Consider the following 21,260-nt stretch of genomic DNA (forward strand, 5'->3'; position numbering starts at 1 on the left):
AGAAATCGCAGAATGGTGATTTTACTAAATGACTGAAGAGTTTGACTGTGTGATATTAGGTGGCTTCTTGTGTAAATATTTTCTGTCTGGATTTTAATGATTTGTATGTCATACAAATATATTTTTTAAATATTTTAAAAAGCTCTGGTGGCAGAAACGAAACTCTAGCTAATGTCTCACAAGGAACCCCATTCAGTATGTAGACTGGTCTTGTCTCAACCCTTAGCCCCCTCGTAATTGAGGTAAGCTCGGTCTTCGGTCTCAAACCTTGGCCCTCTCGTTATCGAGGTAAGCTGGTCTGGTGATAGAAAACCCAGGTGGGGGTTTTATTCGGAACATCGAAAAGAGCTGTCTCATGACGCCAGGTCCTGTCTGTGCCCCTGGGGGCGTGCCAATGACTTAGTGAAACTTTAAACAGAAATACAATTCTCTCACATTAACATCATTACATAGCATCCGTCATTTCACAAATGGTATCATCTTTACTCATTCATTTTGTACAACAATTAGATGTAAGCCTCATAACTGAGGCTATTATATAAACAGCGTTATGGTAATGTGGCCGTATTGTCTCTCATGAGTTTCACAAATTGTACCAAACGGACCAGTTCGTAGCTGGATTCTTCACCGATCTTTTATACATTCTCCAGAACATAAATATTTTTAGGACCTCCAGTTCTGTGAGGTGGAAGAAATTCCTTTGTTCTCTCTATGAAAACTCACTCTCTCTCTATACTGTGGCCATGAGGAAGAATCTCCTCCAGGAATTTATGACCTACCTAACTGCAGCCTGGGTGTAGGAGAGAGAGAGAGATGGTGCAGAGGTAGGGGGATGGTGCTCGCTGTGTCCAAAGAGGGCAACGTCATGACAGTACAGATAGACAAGATTATAAATACCTATTCAAGACTAGACAGAACTAGGCACCATTATTGTAACAATTAGGTAGTGCAAAGCCAGATAAAGCCAGAAAGCCCTTTATGTCACTGACAAAAACAATATGATGTCCCATTTGGTAAGATGCCTCTTAAAGGAAAACTCCACCAAAAACAATCTTTTGTTATTTGTTTCATTAGTCAATTGTTGACATAGTCCCAAATGGTTTGCTTGCCAGCAATCAAGTTTTCAAGATATGTAACTTTCAAAGTACAGAAATCAAATTGCATCATACGTGGTTGATTTCTGTATTTTGAAAGTTTCAAATCTTGAAAACTTGATTGCTGACAAGCAAAACATTTGGGACTATATCAACAATTGACTAATGCAACAAATACCAAAAGATCGTTTTTGGGTTGAATTTTCCTTTAACGTTGTTGCTATGAGTGATTCTGTTAGCATTGTTGTTGACTGTTGTGCTGATTATGCTGTTGTTCAGTGCTGGGGTTGATGTCATCTGTGTTTGTGTCTAATGGGTGCCGATGTTCACTCACCTCAGCTTTCTGTCTCTCTGATGAGCCCTCTTTCATCTCAGCATGGCTAGATTTGCCCTCTCTCTCTCTCTCTCTCTCTCTCTCTCTCTCTCTCTCGCTCTCTCTCTCTCTCTCTCGTTCTCCCTCTCTCTCTCGCTCTCTCTCTTTCTCTCAGTCACTCTCACTCCCTTTTTCTCACTCTCTCGCTCCCTTGCTCTCTCACGCCCTCTCTCCTCCCTCCTAATAAAGTTAGGAATAATCAACCTTCCCTCCCTCCCTTCTATCTCTGCACCCTCCCACCCACTCTCTCAACTCCTTATTTTTTCTCATTTTATCCACTCATCTCTTTTTCGCTTCAATAACAGTTCTTAAATTTAAAAAAATGTGTGAGGTACAATGTAATCTCAATCCAACACCTGTCTCTACCTACCGTCTCCTTCCCTCCCCTCTCAACCCTCCCTCCTCACTTTGTTGCTCCAGTATTATTGATGAAGGTTCAGTATAGAGTTGAGGTGATGAGAAGTATGATTACACTGATATTGCTTTTACTACTTTAGTCATGTCAATGGACAGTAACCTCAACCTTCATCTGTACCCATTCCCTCCTCTCCTTTCCTCTCCCCTTCTCTCCCGCCTCTCCTCTGTTCTTCCCTTCTCTTCTCCTCCTTCTCCTCCTCTCCCCTGCTCCTCTTAGGTGCGGCGGCCCTGTCTGGAGCAGTCACTCACACAGTGTCGACGGCAGTTGTTGTGTTTGAGCTGACAGGTCAGATCAGCCACATCCTGCCGGTGATGATAGCGGTGATACTGGCCAACGCCGTGGCCCAGTCCCTCCAGCCCTCGCTATATGACTCCCTCATCATGATCAAGAAACTACCTTACCTCCCTGAGCTGGGATGGGGACACCACGAGTATGTAGGACTACACCTATCTGTCTATCTATCTATCAACAGCACCCCTGGAGCAAATTAGGGTTTAAGTGCCTTGCTCAAGGATAAATCAACCGATTTTTCACATTGTCAGCTCTGGTATTTGAAACAGCAAGCTTTCAGTTACTGGCCCATCACTCTAACCACTACGCTACCTGAGGGTTAACCTTTTGTGCCCATTTTCTAACAGTCATCACTCACAAGCTATGTTTCCATTAATAAGCTATGTTTCCATTAACAAGCTATGTTTCCATTAACTTGTCCAATTACTTTTGGTCGACATTTAGAAAGTTTGTATAGAAAATCGTTGTGACAATTGCCTGCTACTGTGCATTTCCATTGAACTATCTTTTGTCCAAAAAACAGCTGGACGTGATGACGTCACACGTACAATTTAAAAAAAGTTTTTCACAAAAACCTAGTGTTGAATAATGAAGTGGTTGAAGTGTTTCCATTACCCATTTAGACAAATTGCGCATGAATAAATTGGTGACTGCCTGTATGCCCTCCCACCTATCTGTTTCACGTCTCAGGTAGTCCGCGAACACCAGCATGGATAGAATGCATTCATTTACTAATATTTGCCATATTCTAATAATTCTCATGTCCCAACATATTGCCACGGTGAAACTTGCACTCCTGTAGGCCTAGATCTGAAATAATTGGATGGTGAAACTTGCCAGCCAACCAGAAAAGCAAGGTGAAGCAATTCAGTCATTCTTGAGTCAGGACAATCCATGTCCTGCAAAGAAACATTATTTTTATAGTTGAACAATAGATTTTGCTAGCAGTATGCCTTTAGAATGAAATGTGGAGTGGAGTTTTATAGTTACGTGATGGCAAAACATGGCCCGCGTACCTTCAAAATGATTTGGAAATGTTAATTTATTAGAAAAACACAGATTCCATCATTTCTCGCAATAAAGAAAGTTTGGCAAAATAAAAATCCCCCCCTGTTGAACAGTTACAAATGTTGTCGATCTTTAGAACATTTCTTCTTTTGTGACATTGTTTTTATCTAATAAACCTGAGTCAATGGAAACCTGTACTGACTGTATGGGTGGTGCTAATACCCCCTCCCTCTCTTCCACTCCTCCTCTCGTCATCCCTCTCTCCTATCGTCCTTCAGGAAGTATAATATTTGTGTGGAGGACATCATGATCAGTGATGTGATGTACATCACCCTCAACTGCTGCTACAGAGACCTGCATGATGTACTGCTGGCCGGACACCTCAAGACCCTAGCCCTGCTCGAGTCCAGTGGTGAGACACACGCACACACACACAAACACACACAAATACACACTCATCATTTACAGATGCAGACATGCATACACACACATTATAGACACTACAGAACATTTTCAGTCAAATAAATGCTCCCCCACACACACATTCAAGTTATGTATTCTTATGCCAAGTCTGTTGTAATTGTGAAGCGATGCCAAAGCAATTAGCTAGGGCATTTAACCAAGATATAATAAACAAATTCCACACAAAAAGGCAATTATTTAAAACAAACAAACATACCCCCTCATACACACTGTACTGTATGCCTGTTGTACACACACACACACACACACACACACACACACACATACACACACACACACACAGTTCGTAGCTGGATTCTTCACCGATCTTTTATACATTCTCCAGAACATAAATATTTTTCGGACCTCCAGTTCTGGTGAGGTAGAAGAAATTCCTTTGTTCTCTCTATGAAAACTCACTCTCTCTCTATACTGTGGCCATGAGGAAGAATCTCCTCCAGGAATTTATGACCTACCTAACTGCAGCCTGGGTGTAGGAGAGAGAGAGAGATGGTGCAGAGGTAGGGGGATGGTGCTCGCTGTGTCCAAAGAGGGCAACGTCATGACAGTACAGATAGACAAGATTATAAAAACCTATTCAAGACTAGACACAACTAGGCACCATTATTGTAACAATTAGGTAGTGCAATTAGGTAGTCAGACTTCTCAGTTACATCACTCACCATGTTGTTGTGATTCGTTAGGAGTCCCCTGCAGTCTGCACATTAACTACTGTTCTAAAATACATCTTCTCCTCTCCTCCATCCCATCTTCCCACTCTGTCCTCCCCCTCCTCTCTCACTCTAACTCTCACTCTAATCTCCTGGCCCCTCTCTCCATTTCTCCTCTCTTCCATCATTGTTCTTCTCCTCTGCCCATCATCTATGTCCTCTCTTCACCCCTCACTCCCTACTTACTTTTTCTCCCTCTCCACCTCTACCCCCTCGTCCCCCCCTCAGAGTCGATGATCCTGCTGGGTTCTATTGAGCGTGCCCAGCTCCAGGCCCTCCTGTCCCTACAGCTGGGCCGGCCACGGAGGCTGAAGTACCTGAGAGACCGGGCCACAGCTGATAAGCGCCTGTCGGTGGCCTCCCATCCAAGCAGCGAGGACGGTTCCACCATGGTCAACCAGGAGGTCCACTTCCAGGTCAATAAGGTAAAAGTACAAATACATCTGTATAAGATGTGGTGCATACGCTCACAGTCTTGAAGACTGGATCAGTGAAGGAGGGTAAGAGAACCTAGGCACTTTTCATAGTGAAAGGGGAAATAAAACTATATGAAATTCTTCTAGTCTCATGGTTGATATTGGCTGTATCTGTGAGAGAAAGAGTTTTAACAAGCCTTTACTGTCCCATCAGTAAGAGGCCAGGAGAGAGAGACAGACAGAGGGAGAGATAGAGTCCTGGGGCTCTGTTCACAAACACAAAAAGATCCCACAGAGCACCAGGAGAGCAACACAATTAGACCCAACCAAATCATGAGAAAACAAAAAGAGAATTACTTGACACATTGGAAAGAATTAACAAAAAACAGAGCAAACTAGAATGCTATTTGGCCCTACACAGAGAGTACACAGTAGCAGAATACCTGACCACTGTGACTGACCCAAATTTAAGGAAAGCTTTGACTATGTACAGACTCAGTGAGCATAGCCTTGCAATTGAGAAAGCCGCCGTAGGCAGACCTGGTTCTCAAGAGAAAACAGGCTATGTGCACACTGCCCACAAAATGAGGTGGAAACTGTTTATTTATTTTCCCCTTTGTACTTTAACCATTTGCACATCGTTACAACACTGTATATATACATAATATCACATTTGTAATGTCTTTATTCTTTTGGAACTTCTATGAGTGTAAAGTTTACTATCTACTTCACTTCCTTTGGCAGTGTTAACATATGTTTCCCATGCCAATAAAGCCCCTTGAATTGAATTGAGACAGAGAGAGGGAGAGATAGCCTGAGACAGAGAGAAACAAACAAACAGACAGAGAGAGAGACAGAGAACGAGAAACAGACAGATCGCCGCTCCAGAATCTCACATAAGTGTTCAATTGTGTTGAGATCTGGTGACTGAGACACACACACACACACACACACACACACACACACACACACACACACACACACACACACACACACACACACACACCCTTTAAACCCCCTATGCTACTTTGAGACCTCTCTATCAAAGTCACTGAGATCTCTTCTAGTCATTGTAGCCAAAATAATGGGCAATTGGGAATTTTTATATACGTATGACCATAAGCATGATGGGATGTTAACTGCTTAATTAACTCAGGAACCACACCTGTGTGGAAGCACCTGCTTTCAATATACTTTGCATCCCTTATTTACTCAAGTGTTTCCTTTATTTAGGCAACAGGTACAGCATGAACTGTACTATTGATTATATGTATTCAGAGTGTATTCATAGGTTGCACCATTGTGAATTGGTCGCGTCATGCCATTGTTATGAACGTTCTTCAGCCGTCCTCTGCCGCCCAGTCATTCTGGACAGAGGCTAACTATTATTTAGTCAAAATTATACTATAGTGCCTAAAAATATGATGACATTGCTAAAGTAGTAAAATATTTTGTAGGAAACAACTTTATCAGCATTATCATGCCGTCAAATTTACTTTAGACAGATGCCAATGTTGTCATTAGCTTGCTAAGTTAATCAAAAATAGCTAGCAATGCTAACGCTAGCTAGCTACAATCCGGTGGCCTCTCAGTTAATCTGGCTACATCAAAATTATGACAAAATGTTTTCCTACTAATTATGTTCCTCCTTTTGAATGTCATAGTATTTCCAAGCCATTGGAATGCACTTTTGAGGAAATCTTCATTAGCGCTCATTGACAATGCATTGAGTAGAATGCTCAGTCGGGCATCAAACCCAAACAAACGTTCAAAACAATATTGTGACGAAACATGCAACCCATTAATAGTAACGTGTGTGTGTGTGTGTGTGTGTGTGTGTGTGTGTGTGTGTGTGTGTGTGTGTGTGTGTGTGTGTGTGTGTGTGTGTGTGTGTGTGTGTGTGTGTGTGTGTGTGTGTGTGTGTGTGTGTGTATAGATCTCCACAGAGGAGTCTTCCCTCAGTTCCACTCCTACCCCCTCCATGAAGCCACTGAAGCCGGCCCTGAAGAGACCCTCTGTGGTGGACCGCCCTACTGAGATACCCATGCCCACAAGTAAGAGGAAACACACACAGAGGAACTTGTATTACCAACATCAATGGTCTCTATCTCTCCTTCCATGTCTCTCAAATAATTGTATTTAATTAATTTTTTATTCTGAAAGGGTCCTAAAATTCTAAATCAAATAGCTAAATGATCAATAGAATGACCTTCTTAAAACAATTCCATAAGTCAGTTTAGAACCCCCCTCAACTGCTTAGACTTTTGCAAATTATTAAACAACTAAGTACTTTTTGAATTACTTAGAGCTTCTTCAATAGTCTCTCTCTCTCCCTTTCTCAGGTCCACAGGACCACTCTGGCAGCACCTTGAAGAACCTCTTCCGTGTCAGACCTGATATAGAAGACCTGGAGGTGAGACACCTGTCAGAAAACACACACTCCTACCTCCTTTACAAACTCTCCCTCTTCTAGAAGTTCACCATCAATCACTCTCCGATACATAATCACTTCCTGTTCAATCTCTTTGAGTGACACCTCCAACTTAAGCCTCCACACCTCTACTTAGGTTAGGCATGACTCTATTTTTTGAGAGTTGGGGGAGCTTCAGAGTTGGGGGTGCATTTGCCCAGCGTGGCAGAGATGTTGTGTTAACGTTGTTCTTGTCTTTGGCCACTGGAAGAACAACAATGTCAACATCAACATAAAGGGCACTGCATCGAGCTCTGCGTCTCCTGAGTTTAGGAGGCCACCCAAGCGCATCAGGATATTCGTTGTGGTAAGAATGCTGGGAATGCCCAAGGAAACTGCCCAGCAACTGGTCAGCCATCCAATCAAGCATTCGCCATCCACTGCAGGGCTAATCCATGCCTGTGGACTTTGATCTGTGCCGAGCTGAGCCATGCCGATCTGTGCCATCGAGACAAATGTGTTGAATGCCCTCCTCCCTGTCTGTGAACTCTTACTGACCTCTGACACATAGTCCTACTCTTCTGATTGGCTGTTAGGTAGTTTTAACTCTGACCTCATCATCAGAATGCAAACTGATTGGTCAAGAAGTCAGTAGTGGTCGTGGAGAACCCGACCGCCTCTCTAGCTATGACACCCTAAACCCCAAAAGACTACAAACCGTGTCTATGTGGTCCAAACGTGGTCTTTCCATGGTCAGGGTGGTGGGGTTAAGCTGCGGGCAACTTAAGGGAAGTCGCAGTTCAAGCAAAGCATGCTGCTACGCTGTCTATCATCAGCCATGTCATTAGAGGCGTCCAATCAGTGACCTTCTCCTGGTTTGTGGGTGGGGCCCGCCCCTCCACAGAACCAAACTCCTCCCCTTTTCATCTTCTATAGTTGTTCATACCACTTGCCATGAAACCATATGCCATACTGAAGATGGAAGGAAGGGTGGGGGTTGTGATGAGAGCGGGGGGGGGGGGGTTGTGATGGGAGCGGGGGGTTACCATGCATGTCTATCTATGGAGGACAACAGAAATCAGAAGAACATCCTGTTGGTAAGACGGGCAGTTCTTATCCTCCTGTTCAATGACAAAGCAATTACACTTACAACCACCAAGGAACCCATAATGCATGAGAGGAGGAATTATTTGAAGTATCTGGAAAATGACACCATAAACCATGATACACTGTCTAGTTACCAACGCTGCTACGCTCAAACAGACATTCATGTCTATCAATGAAACAACTGACCAATTCTGAATTAAGAATGATGATTACAACATATACAACATGATAACATTTTGTATTTACCCCACTGACAAAATATAAAATGGTAATTGTGTTATTCATAAATAGTCAAGAGAACAGCAATCTGGAAATGAAATAGTTCAAGGTTTTATGTCATTAAACATTGATTTTATTTCATATCCATAGACTATATGTATGACACATCCATATCATAAAAGCATCCATTCATCATATAGCTAGATTATAGAAATAAAACCTTCAACCATTTATCGCTTGGTGTGTGTTTGCAGTGTAAGTGTGTTGATCTGTTTCCTGTCCCTCTCCTCTCAGGATGACTTCGATGTGGATGATGACATGACCATCAGAGAGGTGAGACCCTACAACACTTTCTCTCCCTCTTTCACCCTTTTCTCTCAGGGTGTTTCAGTGCTGTCTGTCTATGCTACAGTGTATTTACTGGTTATCAGGGGAATAATTAGTCACTGTGTATGAATAGCCTCATCAAAGCTGGAATCTCTATGGGCATCTATTATCTCTGCACCAGGGACCACAGCCAGACACTGTGTAGCCACATAAAACAGGAAACCACCTAGGCTTAAAGGAAGTTGAGTTTGGATAGGGCTGGAAATTAGGGTTGATGTTTGGGTAGGGATTTAAATTAGCGTTGGGGTTTGCAAAGTGATTTGGTTGTTATTAGGAATGATTGGATTTTAGATTAATGCAGGAATTATTGGTGGTACCTCAATTGAAATATTCAGAGATTTCTTCACTGCATTCCATAATCTATAATTCCTTTAATCTCACATTTCTGTTTCAACTGCTACCATGCTTATTATGCATATCACTCTCATATTTGCATTTAGATTTGCAGAAGCCTATATAGGTAACAATCACTGGAGTTTAATGTCTATTCCAAAAGGAATGATTTTGTCTTCTGAAATATTAATGGGTGACCCACAGAAAAACATTTTTCAACTGAAATACGATGTTTACCCATGATGTTGCACAACGATTGAAGCCAATAAATCATGGTTTTGGTCAAAGTATGATATATTTGGGCTTGAATAGACAAATCCGGAGAGCCCATTTCGTGCAAATCCTTGTGAATGCAGTATCTTTTCCTAAAATATGATAAAGAAATTATTTTCAGCCTACGTTTAATTTCTGCACTGGGTTTCATTTGAATGTTGCCAGCCACCAACATGACATTGTTTATTAATCAGAAACAGCTGCAAAGTTATTCCTCTTTGTGACTGAGATGAGCGAAACAGCCTTGTGTCCACTTGGCCGCCTGAGCCATGGACGGTGCAAATGTATGTTTTTTTCCCCCCAGAAAAAATGTACATAATCCATTGGATAATTTGTCAATTTTCACTTATTTTTGAGCTAGTCTGTATTAAAAATATACTGCATATATCTGACCGTTTTATTAAGGGTATAATTGCGTGATATGATAGCATTTTGCAAACCTGCTCCCCCCGTCGCCCCAAGATGAATGGTTTTGACCACTAAAGTTTTGCTTCACTAGACGCTCCACTGCTTTGATTGGTGTAAAGTTAGCTAGAAACCACAAGTGTCTATCCAGGTAATGAAAAGGCACCCGAAAAATAAAATGTATAGTTACACGTCATCTGCGGAGTACATGATCATGAGCAAAGTCATTGTAGCCTATCATTTCACTTCCCCTGTGAGCACGGTTTGATTTGGCTTTGCTGTACCGCAGCCTGCCAGCAGTCTACCTATCAAGGGTTGCACCGTGTCCATTACAATGTAGAAAACGCATATCAGCTATCTTTCAATGGTTATCCACATTACTGGAGCTTCATCTTATTCTTTCTAACTATCTTTATGGCGGATTCGTGGCCGCAATTTATGGACAATGCCAAAGGTTTGGCGATAACAATAGATGACGAAGTCAAAGATGACAGGGGTTTCCATCTGTGGCGAAGTTTTTCCTAAATCAATGCTTATGACAAATCCAGTTCCAGAACTAGCTATAGAGCCAGCTGGCTGATCTTTTGAATATTGTGTAGTTAAAAAAACAGCAACATATAACATTCGCTAGCTAAATATGGTTAGTTAGCATGTTAGCCAGCTACACAGACAGGTGTCAATGCCCTATTTGTTGATGTTAATCAACTCCATGTGGAAATTCCCACATCCAATTTGTGAATATGTACAAGTAGGCTTCGTCATTCTTTGGAGGTGGAACCTAAACATTGATTTCCTCTCTAGGACAGGAAATTAAGTTTAAATAGTGGTGGCAACTTCCTCGGGGGGGTCCTTTTAAGGAATTGAAAATAAAAGCCATAGCCGTTCTTTCTCACCATGTGTAGTAGGGCTGTGACGATCATGGGATTTTGGATGATGATAACTGGCCAGCCAAATGACCGCTGTCACCGTAATAACCGTTCGAATAGCATTTAAAAAAAAATTGTATTCTTTTTAATTTTTTTACACACATTTTCTCCTCCGCTCTTGACTGCATGTGCTGCCATAGAAATAGAATGAAGAGAACAGGTGTCCCACCCATTCAAGTCAATGACAGCATAATGGGTGGACTGGCAGTCATAGCTAGCGTACCCATAGGAGCTGTTAGGGTCTTATTTTTCAGAGTAAATAACTCACGGACACTAGAGAAGCTTTAACCAAGTTTAATCATTCCCAAAGGTTCTGTACAGCTGAAATCAGACAGCAAAACATTTCAGACATCACAGTTTATATACATCTTACTTAAGACACTCCTCTTCCTTACAGTTTATGGCTCCACAGGAAAGAAGGTAACCAGATAGCAACCCTGATTACTCCCTTAAGGGGAACTGACCTTACCCCTCACCTTCTGACCCACAGATATCCATCTGTCTTCCCTATATCAACACATCGCTCTCCTCTCCTCCATCGAATACATTCCAAAGCCTTCTGTCTTTCTTCAGAGAACCATTAACTTCTGACATCGTCTCTTTCATTTCCTATCATTCATTTACTACCTCAATGATCAAAGTTTAGCCGATTCCAACAGAGCAAAGCAGAAAGGAAAATATTTGCTCAAATATGTGCTGTGCTTTGTTGGTTCAGTATGAAAAAAGTATGAAAATGTATGCGCTCACTATCATAAGTCGCTAAATGACTAAAATGTAAATGTAATTCAACTCCACTAACGTTACAAAAAAATACTTTCCAGTGCATGAGCCACATCAGTTAACATAATTTCAATTAACATTCTGCATATATTACAAAGCAAATTATGGCATCACAATACCAGGTAGCCATTGTGAGTGCACCCATGACTTTACCTGTCAACTTGCCAGGGTTACAAGTTCCAAGCCTGTTCTATTCACCTATTTCTATATGTGCTACCGCTGAATTGAAGTCATTCAGTCAGCTGTTTGTTAGGATTTGTATTTTTATTTTATCAATTTATTTATTACAGTTATGACAACTTTCTGTCCATGACGGTCTTCATCCATAACCGTCGGTTACATGGTTATACGGTAATTGTGCCAGCCCAATGTCTGAGTGGTTGAGTACTTCCATAATGTTTCTCTCCACTCTCCTCTTTATCCTCCTCGGGTTTGCAGATTGCAGAGTGGGAGGAGAACCAGCTTGACGAGCAGGTGAACTTCGACAACTGCATGATCGACCCCGCCCCCATCCAACTGGTGGAGAGCACCTCACTACATAAGGTCTGTGTCTGTCTGTCTGTCTGTCTGTTTATCTCCGTTATACTGCTCAGTACCCCCTTTTCACTAAATAAATCCAGGATTATTTTGTAAAATGCGCTTTGTAGATGGATAGTCCAGTGTTATTGCTATTATAGCCACTGCAGTGCAAGCACACACACTCGCATTTGTGTGTGTTTTATGGAGACTGGTGTTTGTTCTCTTGCGTCTATCAGTCTGGGTAATGTGTATTCCATGCTGTTTTATGTGTTTGTTTCCTGGTACATTGTAATGGTTAACTCCCATTGCATTAAATATTTAAATAACAATAAGGTTATTCTATTTCCTGTGAATTGGGTTTAGGCTCAAGCTGCTGTCTGTGTGGTTCACTTGAGGTTCTAGTAGCTTACAGTATCAGTAGGGATGTTGTACCTTTCACAACAATCTAGCTCTGTGGTGCTCAAACACCCGATTAGGCTAATCAAGGTGATTACTTTTGATGACTTGCTGATTTACTTCATTAGTTGAATGAGGAAGGAGCTTGCACACCATTCAGCTCTCCAGTGACCACTGAGCTGACTGTTCTAATGCACTAACTGCTGTAGTTTAATAGCTGCTTTCAGATGTTTACTGTTTTGTGATTCAGAGGGGCCTCCATATGAATGTCAAAAAGGAATCTATGGTTCTAAGTGTTCTAGATGTTGGTTCTAAGTGTTCTAAATGTGGGTTCTAAGTGTATTGTTCTCTTGTCCCCAGACCCACACCATCTTCTCTCTGCTGGGGTTGGACCATGCCTACGTCACCAGCATTGGACGACTCATCGGAGTGGTGTCCCTCAAAGAGGTGAGTGACGCAGATCACCTGGGGTTGAGCACATCAACATGGCACTGTCCCATCATCATCATCATCGATTACAACATAACAACAGCCACCATTGTCATAGACCTCTCCATCATCATCATCTTTCTCACTGTCACAATCATCAGCATAATTGTCACCACCATCACATACATACCGTCAGTATCAATGACCTTCGCTCCTTCCGTGCCTTGTTATGTGACAGACAGCGAGACAAATGACTAGTTAATGTTCCTTGCAGTCTCTCCTCTCTGTCTCTTGTTCTCTCTCTCTCTCTCTCTCTCTCTCTCTCTCTCTCTCTCTCTCTCTCTCTCTCTCTCTCTCTCTCACTCTCTCGCTCTCTTCACAAACAAAGCAGGCGGCGGCACTCTGTCTTTGTCAGTTGGCTGGAAAACAGGAGATTGTTGCTAAGCACAGTGCTGTTCCACTGGCTGACATTTAGGCCTTTTGTTTGGTGTTAAACAGCAGCGAGATGAGCCTCACCTCTCCTTGCCTCTCCTCTTCTCGCCCTCTCGTCTCCTCTCCTCTCTTTGCTTCTCCTCGCCTCACCTCCTCTCCTCGTCTCTGTCACACAGCACTGCTGCATTCAGCTCTCCTTATGCTTTCTAATAACTGGGGAGTGTGTGTATGTGTGTGTGTAAGTGAGAAACATGTCTGCCTAGAAACTGTTGTTTCCCAGACGTCTGTCATGGTTGGGGGAGGAGAGGGGTGGAGTATATGACGACGTCTGATTAGGGCTATTGTTGGGGCCAATATATGTTGAGTTCAAAACAACATTGTTCATCATCTTTAATTTATTACCATGGTAGCATAGCCACACTCCCTATATTATCACCTAGAATCACCATAGCAACCGCCCTGTAATATTGCCATTGTTAAACATCACCATTCCACTTTGGTCTACACTTGCCTAAGACTGTCAATGGTTTATATATGCCCTAGATGACTGACTAGGGGCGCCGTTTTGAAGCCACCGCGCCTCCATCTTGGCACTCCCCCACCGTTGTAAAAAATCTATTTTGGAAGCTATAGAAATGCCTTTATTAATTTAATTTTTTGTTTTGCCATGTTCATTCTATTACAGACACCTTAATGCATACTTTTAAAATATATTATGTAAGCTAAACATACAAATTAAAAAAATATATTTTATTTTTTATTTTTTTTAAGTACTGTTCCCATTAGGGTTGCAAAGGGAGGGTATATTATTGGAAACTACCAGTAAACTACCAGAATTCAGCATCTGTGAGAACTCCTTCAAGACTGTTGGAAAAGCATTCCAGGTTAAGCAGGTTGAGAGAATGCCAAGAGTGCGCAAAGCTGTCATCAAGGCAAAGGGTAGCTATTTGAAGAATCTCAAATATAAAATATTATTTGATTTGTTTAAAAAAAAATGTGGTTACTACATGATTCCATATATGTTATTTCCTAGTTTTGATATCTTCACTATTATTCTACAATGTAGAAAATAATAAAAAATAAAGAAAAACCCTTGAATGAGTAGGTGTTCTAAAACTTTTGACCGGTAGTGTACATCATGGATGGACGCTTCTCCCTGTTATGGATGCCATGGTTTCCCTTGGTTTGAAGATGTAATCCGGAGACAGGTGTTTTCTCCATCTCCTTAGCTATCATACTCTAATTCCACTGATTTCAAAACTTGGTCCTCCAGAAAGTGGAGAGCAACACTTATGCAGTTCTACTAAGCAATGCATATTTTTTTTAAACAGCGTTAGACAGGATTACCTACACATACTGACCAGCTCAAATAGACAGAAGTGTGCTATATGGCAGACCAATCCAAACTCATCTCTCGGGCATGTCCAGCCATCTCATTATCTCAGCCAATCATGGCTAGCGGGAAGGTTGCTTGCTTTTTCTGTGGCTTAACCAACTAGGCTCGTAATTTAACAATTTTATTCATGTTTTTCAAGTATAAATTACCAAAGTTACGATAGATTTTCTGTTAATTACAAGATTCCAGTAACTTTGGTAAATGACCGGTAGTTTTGCAACCCTGGTCCCCACTGCAACAAAGAATACTTAAATAGATGTAATTTTGTCCTTGAATCATTTCATTGAAATACTATAAAATTACATTAATTCCTATGGAGGATTGCTCCTTCTGGGGAGTGCCAATATGGCTGGCCGGTGGCTTCAAAGTCTTTCATTGGCAAATACATAGCATCAGCAATCCAGGGTTTACACACATTATTGGTCACTGTACAGATTGAGCTGTCCTCTCTGATACTGAGCCTAATTTATACTCAATCCCAAATTGACTGGTACTCAATAACTGTGACCTGTAGTCCCTAAGTGTCAAAGTGTCCAGGCTAGGGGTTGGGTTTGGATTGGGCAAGTCGCTTCACCTTTGTTGACCCACTATTTCTTTGTCATTATCTCTATAGCTGCAGAAGGCCATCGAGGGCTCTGTGGCAGTGAAGGGGGTGAATGTGCGCCCCCCTCTGGCCAGTTTCCGGGACAGCGGCACCAGTGGCACCATTATGAACAACGAGAACAAAGCCAGAGATCTCCACAAGCTGTGGAACCGCCGAAAGTTGATGTCCCTCCCCCAGGAGCACCGAGCCTCCGACTCTGACGAGAAGTCCAAGTGAGGTGGACGGGGATAGGTTGACGGGGATGTGGACGGGGACGAGGATGAGGACAGGTGGACGGGGATGGGGACAGGTGACACAGGGATGGGGACAGGTGTGTTGGCGAGGAGTAGGAGGAGCGTTGACCCCCTCTAACTCAAAACCACAACCGATGCTGCAAACTCATGGCTTGGATCAATATTTAATTCTGGACTAGAGTTCTCTCCTCTTACTCCTCTCCTAACCTTCCTCTCCATCCCTCTCTCCTTTACCCCTCCTCCCGGTTGGCCTTTGGGCCCTACAGTTACTCAGCTCTTATAGAGGAGGGATGGATTCACCCTGCGCTTGGCCCAACCAGAACAGAAGAGATCTGGGTGTTAGGGAGGGGAGAGGAGAGGAGAGGAGGGATGGGTTAAGGTGTCACTGCTTAACAAAGGTGGTCAGAGCAAAATGTATAGAATATGCGTGGTTTGACTATAAAAGGAATTGCATTTTTATACACATTTTGCAGACTTGGCTATTGGTCTGACTTTGAGAGGAAATTTAAAAAAGGAAATCCTATGTGTAATACCCTCTCAGAAAATACAGTCTCAAACACACACGCACAAGTTTTAATAAGAGCCAGTCTGCACACAAGACAATGGAGTTTTCTCTAAAAATAGCTCTTTATAACCTTGAAGAGAAGAAGAAGGAGAGGGGGAAGAGGGAGAGTGAAAAAGGCTAAAATATGACAATATGAAAGCGTTTTCTGTTATCTAATCTGCTGCTTTAGGGTGTTTCTTCCCCCCCCCCCCAATAGAACCCAGGGTAGCTTTCTGGTTGGCCAACTTCACATCCCCACTCTATATGTTCACTATCCAGTAACACTACGGTGATCAGAGTAAGGTCAGACCCAGACCACATAGAACCAGTTTAAATAATGCTGACCAGTAGCCAACTGACTGAAACTAGATATCTGAACTAACTGACCAATGATCAAACACTACAGCCCATCCATACTGACCAATTAGAAGCCGTCAGCATTACCGATCGATGATCTATACATGACCAATGATAAAGCACTCCATTCCTACTACAGTATGAGTTATCAATAGTCCTACTGATATATAGAGCTGCCTAGAGGAGGTCTGGTTAGATGATTAAGAGTCTGACCTCTGTGATTTTGACTTATTCATGTATTTTCCTCATGACAGTTGCTGGCTTAATGTGCTGCATAGTTTCCTTAGTTATTTGAATGACTAAGGAAACCACTGCTTGGTGTTGATTTCTGCCAGCAATGTAAAGATGTCTGCTCACATATGCAAGCTCAGATGGTTGTGGTTTTACACATTCATATGCCTTATTCAGTGACACATTGAATAAAGTACACACACACACACAAGCACACACACACAGTATTGTACAACCTTGTTGAGATACACAATTCAGTCCCATTCAAAATCCTATTTTCCCTAACCTTAACCCTAACCCTAGCTCCAAACCCTAACCTTAACCCAAAAACCTAACCTTAAACCTAACCCTAGCCCAAATTCTAACCCTAACACTAATTCTGACCTTAACCCTAAACCCCCTAGAAATGGCATTTGACCTTGTGGGGACCAACATAATGTCCCCAGTTGGTCAAAAAATGTTTTGGACAATTCTTGTGAAGACTTCTTGTCCCCACAAGTATAGTTAGACACGTCCACACACACACATACACACACACTGACTGACATTTCTGCAACCTGGATGTGTTATTGCATAAATACGTTTTAATTTCAGTGGTGAGTTCTTGCCTTGTTCACCGCCACTGAAAAGAAAACACACACACACATTAACATCTTCACAGACTGACATGCCCATCCTGACATGCAGAGAGATGCACACATATGAGAAGTATGCTGTTGTGTATATCATTTTAATGGACAATATCATTATGAGAATGGCTATTTTTTTTTTATATGTTTTTATTCTTGTTTATTTTGTATCTTTTCTCATTGAATTAATTTTGATCTAGGTTTGATTGGCATCATTCATTCATTCAATGAGCTTTAATCATGGCTTATTTTGGGAAAGGGGCAGTGGTGTAAAGTACTTAAGTAAAAATACTTTAAAGTACTACTTAAGTAGTTGTTTTGGGTATCTGTACTTTACTATTTATATTTTACTTTTACTTCACTACATTCTTAAAGAAAATTATATACTTTTTACTCCATACATTTTCCCTGACACCCAAAAGTGCTCATTACATTTTGAATGGACACGAAAATTGTCTAATTCACACACTTATCAAGAGAACATTTCTGGTCATCCCTACTGACTCTGATCTGGACTCACTAAACACAAATGCTTCGTTTGTAAATTAGGCCTGAGTGTTGAACTGTGCCCCTGGCTCCTTAAATTAAAAAAAAACAAGAAAATGGTGCCGTCTGGTTTGGTTAATATAAGGAATTTGAAATGATTTATACTTTTGATACTTAAGTATATTTTAGCAATTACATTTACTTTTGATACTTAAGTATATTTAAAACCAAATATTTTTTTACTTTTACTCAGGTAGGACTTTACTGCGTGACTTTCACTTTTACTTGAGTCATTTTCTATTAAGGTATCTTTACTTTTACTCAAGTATGACAACTGGGTACTTTTTCCACCACTGGAATGGGGATGGGGATTTTTGGGGAATGTGTGGATTTAAAACTTTGCTATAGGTTTACAGATTTAACATATTTAACATCATTGCTGTAATACATAATTGTTAATTTAAAATCTAACTGATCTACATTGCTATCTATCGAGTTGCTCTTCCTGAATCTCCTTTTTAGTTTTTGTTGCGTATTGCTCTTCCCTGTCTGATTGTTATAAAAAGGTCCAATGTTCAATGTTTTTCCAGCCTTGCAGCATGTACCCAACATTTCTACAATGTTTATATATGTAATTTGAATAATGCAAGTAACACTATAAAGTAAGCAGAATGAGACCCACTACCTGAAGTAACAGGAACATTTAACCAACGTTTATAGAATGTTTAAAGGACCCACGGGTGTTCTCGGTGGTCTGTATGACATCGTCATTTCACAAGTGCCTACATCATCCTGGCCCCTGCATGGTAACAGGGGTAGGATAGGTTTTCTCTGTAAATGAATGTGATAATTTTAAGGGATAGAAATGACTACCCATGTCTCTGCATTTGGTCACACACACACATACTCTGCACCACCTCAACATCAGCATTATGTGAAAATGGCGCATTTGTTATGTTTTGTAGTAAAAAAATAGAGGAAGATAAGTGTTTCCAATGACATCATGGGTGTGTGCCGTGTGATTTTAGCAATTATGAGTAGACATTGCCTACTGTGGTGGAAAAAACAGTCATAAGGCAGTCCAATCTCAATATTCAAAAGCTTTATTTGAACATGCATGGGAAAACAATTCAACTCGCTCTTTGTTCTCACAGACTGAGGATGGGTGGGGTGTTACACATGCACTACGAATGAGTCTGGTCCTTCTGCTCATCACCACAGATAGTAAAGGAAAAAGAACGACTAATCATACCAAGGACATGACCACTCCCCCACACATCCTGGGATAGCAGGAGCTATGAAAGATCGTTTCACAGAAAGTTAGAAACAGTTATAAAACAGACTACAAAAAGGTAAATGGACAACTTTCTGTAAGAATTAGCAATCTAAGAGAAACAGGATGACCTGTCTCTTCTTCAGGCCAAATAAGATAACAAATTACATTTTCTTCCACACTACTAATTGTCTACTAATTGGTTGATGATGAGTATGAAGTTGAAATGTCCCTTGAATACACAATTGGAGCAATGAATGTGTAATTACACATCCTCTTGCTGAAAGTTATTCCACATGGTGTAACTACTGATGTTATTACACATTTTCTTGTTTAACTATGTAAGTAATGTTTTGTAGTTACACATTTGAAAATCACCTGTGAATTACTATGTTAATAACTCTAACCAACATCTGACCTTGTTACATGTAACTACAAGGTGCCACTACCATCGAATCCACATGTAATACCAAGGTTGATAAATAGGCTAGGACCTGGTAACAACAATTGTAACAAGGCACCACCTGTCATTAACTACTGGTCATTTTCAATTAGTTTATTTCTATGTTATGAGCTGGCTCAAAGGCTATACCAAATCAAGTGTAATGTAAGAACAATGTAGTTACATAGGTTACCAGGATATTGCTGGCTCTATGGCTCTGGACAAGTATTTGTTGTTGTTCATGAAAGTAACCCGTTTTCTCTCTCTCAGGTCTACCCAGTGTGTTCAGTTTGGAGTTTTTTTGGGGGGGGGTCTATCTGTATCCTGGTCTGAACTTTTCTTTGACCAGGATGTACTGTGTATGTAATAAACCAAACCCCATGTTACTTACTTTAATATGGTGCAATGTTAAAGATACATTTTGTATTTTTGTATGCATTTTCTTTATAAAGGTCATCCATTTATATATTATTAGGCGGCAGGTAGCCTTGCGGTTAAGAGTGCCCTGACAGTAGCCCAAAGGTTGCTGACATCTATAAATGTGCCCTTCACCAAGGCACTTATCCATAGTTGCTCTGGATAAGAGCATCTGCTAAAGGACAGAAAATGTATGTAACAAAATGTATTAATTCATCAACACCTAAACAAACCAATAAAAAATCTACTGAAATCGAATCATAAATGTTTTATCTATCGCATTTCAGGACATCTCTTCTACAGTATGTGTAAAACAGGTCAGAGGCCTGCCTCGGAGCAGTATGTGGGGGGTGAGGGGGGCTCTACAGATGTTGGATCTTAATTTGAACCATTTCGTCGCAGGAAGAAAATAATCCTGCAGCAGGAGGATTTGAATGAATATTGAATATTTAGTATTTGCCGCCAGGGGGCAGCTGGAAGTGGTGTTTGTAGGCTATACAATGCCGTACCTACATTGTACCTTAGACTGAAAGTCCACTGGGCGTCAGTTCAAGTAGCATATGCAGGCTACAGCCCGTCTCGTGTGAATTCGTATGTGGATTATAATAAATTGACATTCGTAGGGGGTAGATGTATTTTTAATTAGGGAAAATACATATTTTTTTTATATATCAATTGTTTTATTATACACTGAGTATACCAAACATTAGGAGTATCTTCCTCAGAACAGCCTCAATTCGTCAGGGCATAGACTCTACAAGGTGTCGCAAGCGTTCCACATGCTGGCCCATGTTGAATCCAATGCTTCCGACAGTTGTGTCAAGTTGGCTGGATGTCCTTTGGGTGGTGGACCGTTCTTGATCAACACGGGAAACTGTTGAGCATGAAAACTCCAGCATTTTTTGTCTTGCCCATTCACTCTCTGAATGGCACACATACACAATCCATGTCTCAATTGTCTCAACAACACAAAAGTCCTTCTTTAACCGGTCTCCTCGTCATCACCTACATTGATTGAAGTGGATTTAACAAGTTACATCAATAAGGGATCATTGCTTTCACCTGGTCAGTTTATGTCATGGAAAGAGCAGGTGTTCCTAATGTTTATTATACTCAGTGTATTTCAAGGTAAGCAATAGGCCCACTGCCCTTTGACCCCTATCTTCCCAACTGTCACGCCCTGACCTTAGTATTCTTTGTTTTCTTTATTATTTTGGTTAGGTCAGGGTGTGACGAGGG

The 21,260-nt window shown here is 41.3% G+C and overlaps 1 protein-coding gene across 1 annotated transcript in view; it reads left to right on the plus strand.

Moving 5' to 3' along the window:
- LOC139549395 (chloride channel protein 2-like) overlaps positions 1–20,279 on the plus strand; it is a 66,657-nt gene extending 46,378 nt beyond the window's left edge. The window contains exons 15-23 of the mRNA XM_071359863.1: positions 2,102–2,315; positions 3,463–3,596; positions 4,606–4,802; positions 6,730–6,847; positions 7,136–7,206; positions 8,824–8,862; positions 12,072–12,176; positions 12,909–12,995; positions 15,419–20,279. Of these exons, the coding sequence (XP_071215964.1) occupies positions 2,102–2,315; positions 3,463–3,596; positions 4,606–4,802; positions 6,730–6,847; positions 7,136–7,206; positions 8,824–8,862; positions 12,072–12,176; positions 12,909–12,995; positions 15,419–15,625 (1,172 nt within the window). The 3' untranslated portion in view covers positions 15,626–20,279. The remainder of the gene's footprint in view (positions 1–2,101; positions 2,316–3,462; positions 3,597–4,605; positions 4,803–6,729; positions 6,848–7,135; positions 7,207–8,823; positions 8,863–12,071; positions 12,177–12,908; positions 12,996–15,418) is intronic.
- The last annotated feature ends 981 nt before the right edge of the window (positions 20,280–21,260 follow it).

Source organism: Salvelinus alpinus, chromosome 22, assembly GCF_045679555.1.
Source record: "Salvelinus alpinus chromosome 22, SLU_Salpinus.1, whole genome shotgun sequence".
NCBI lineage: Eukaryota > Metazoa > Chordata > Actinopteri > Salmoniformes > Salmonidae > Salvelinus > Salvelinus alpinus.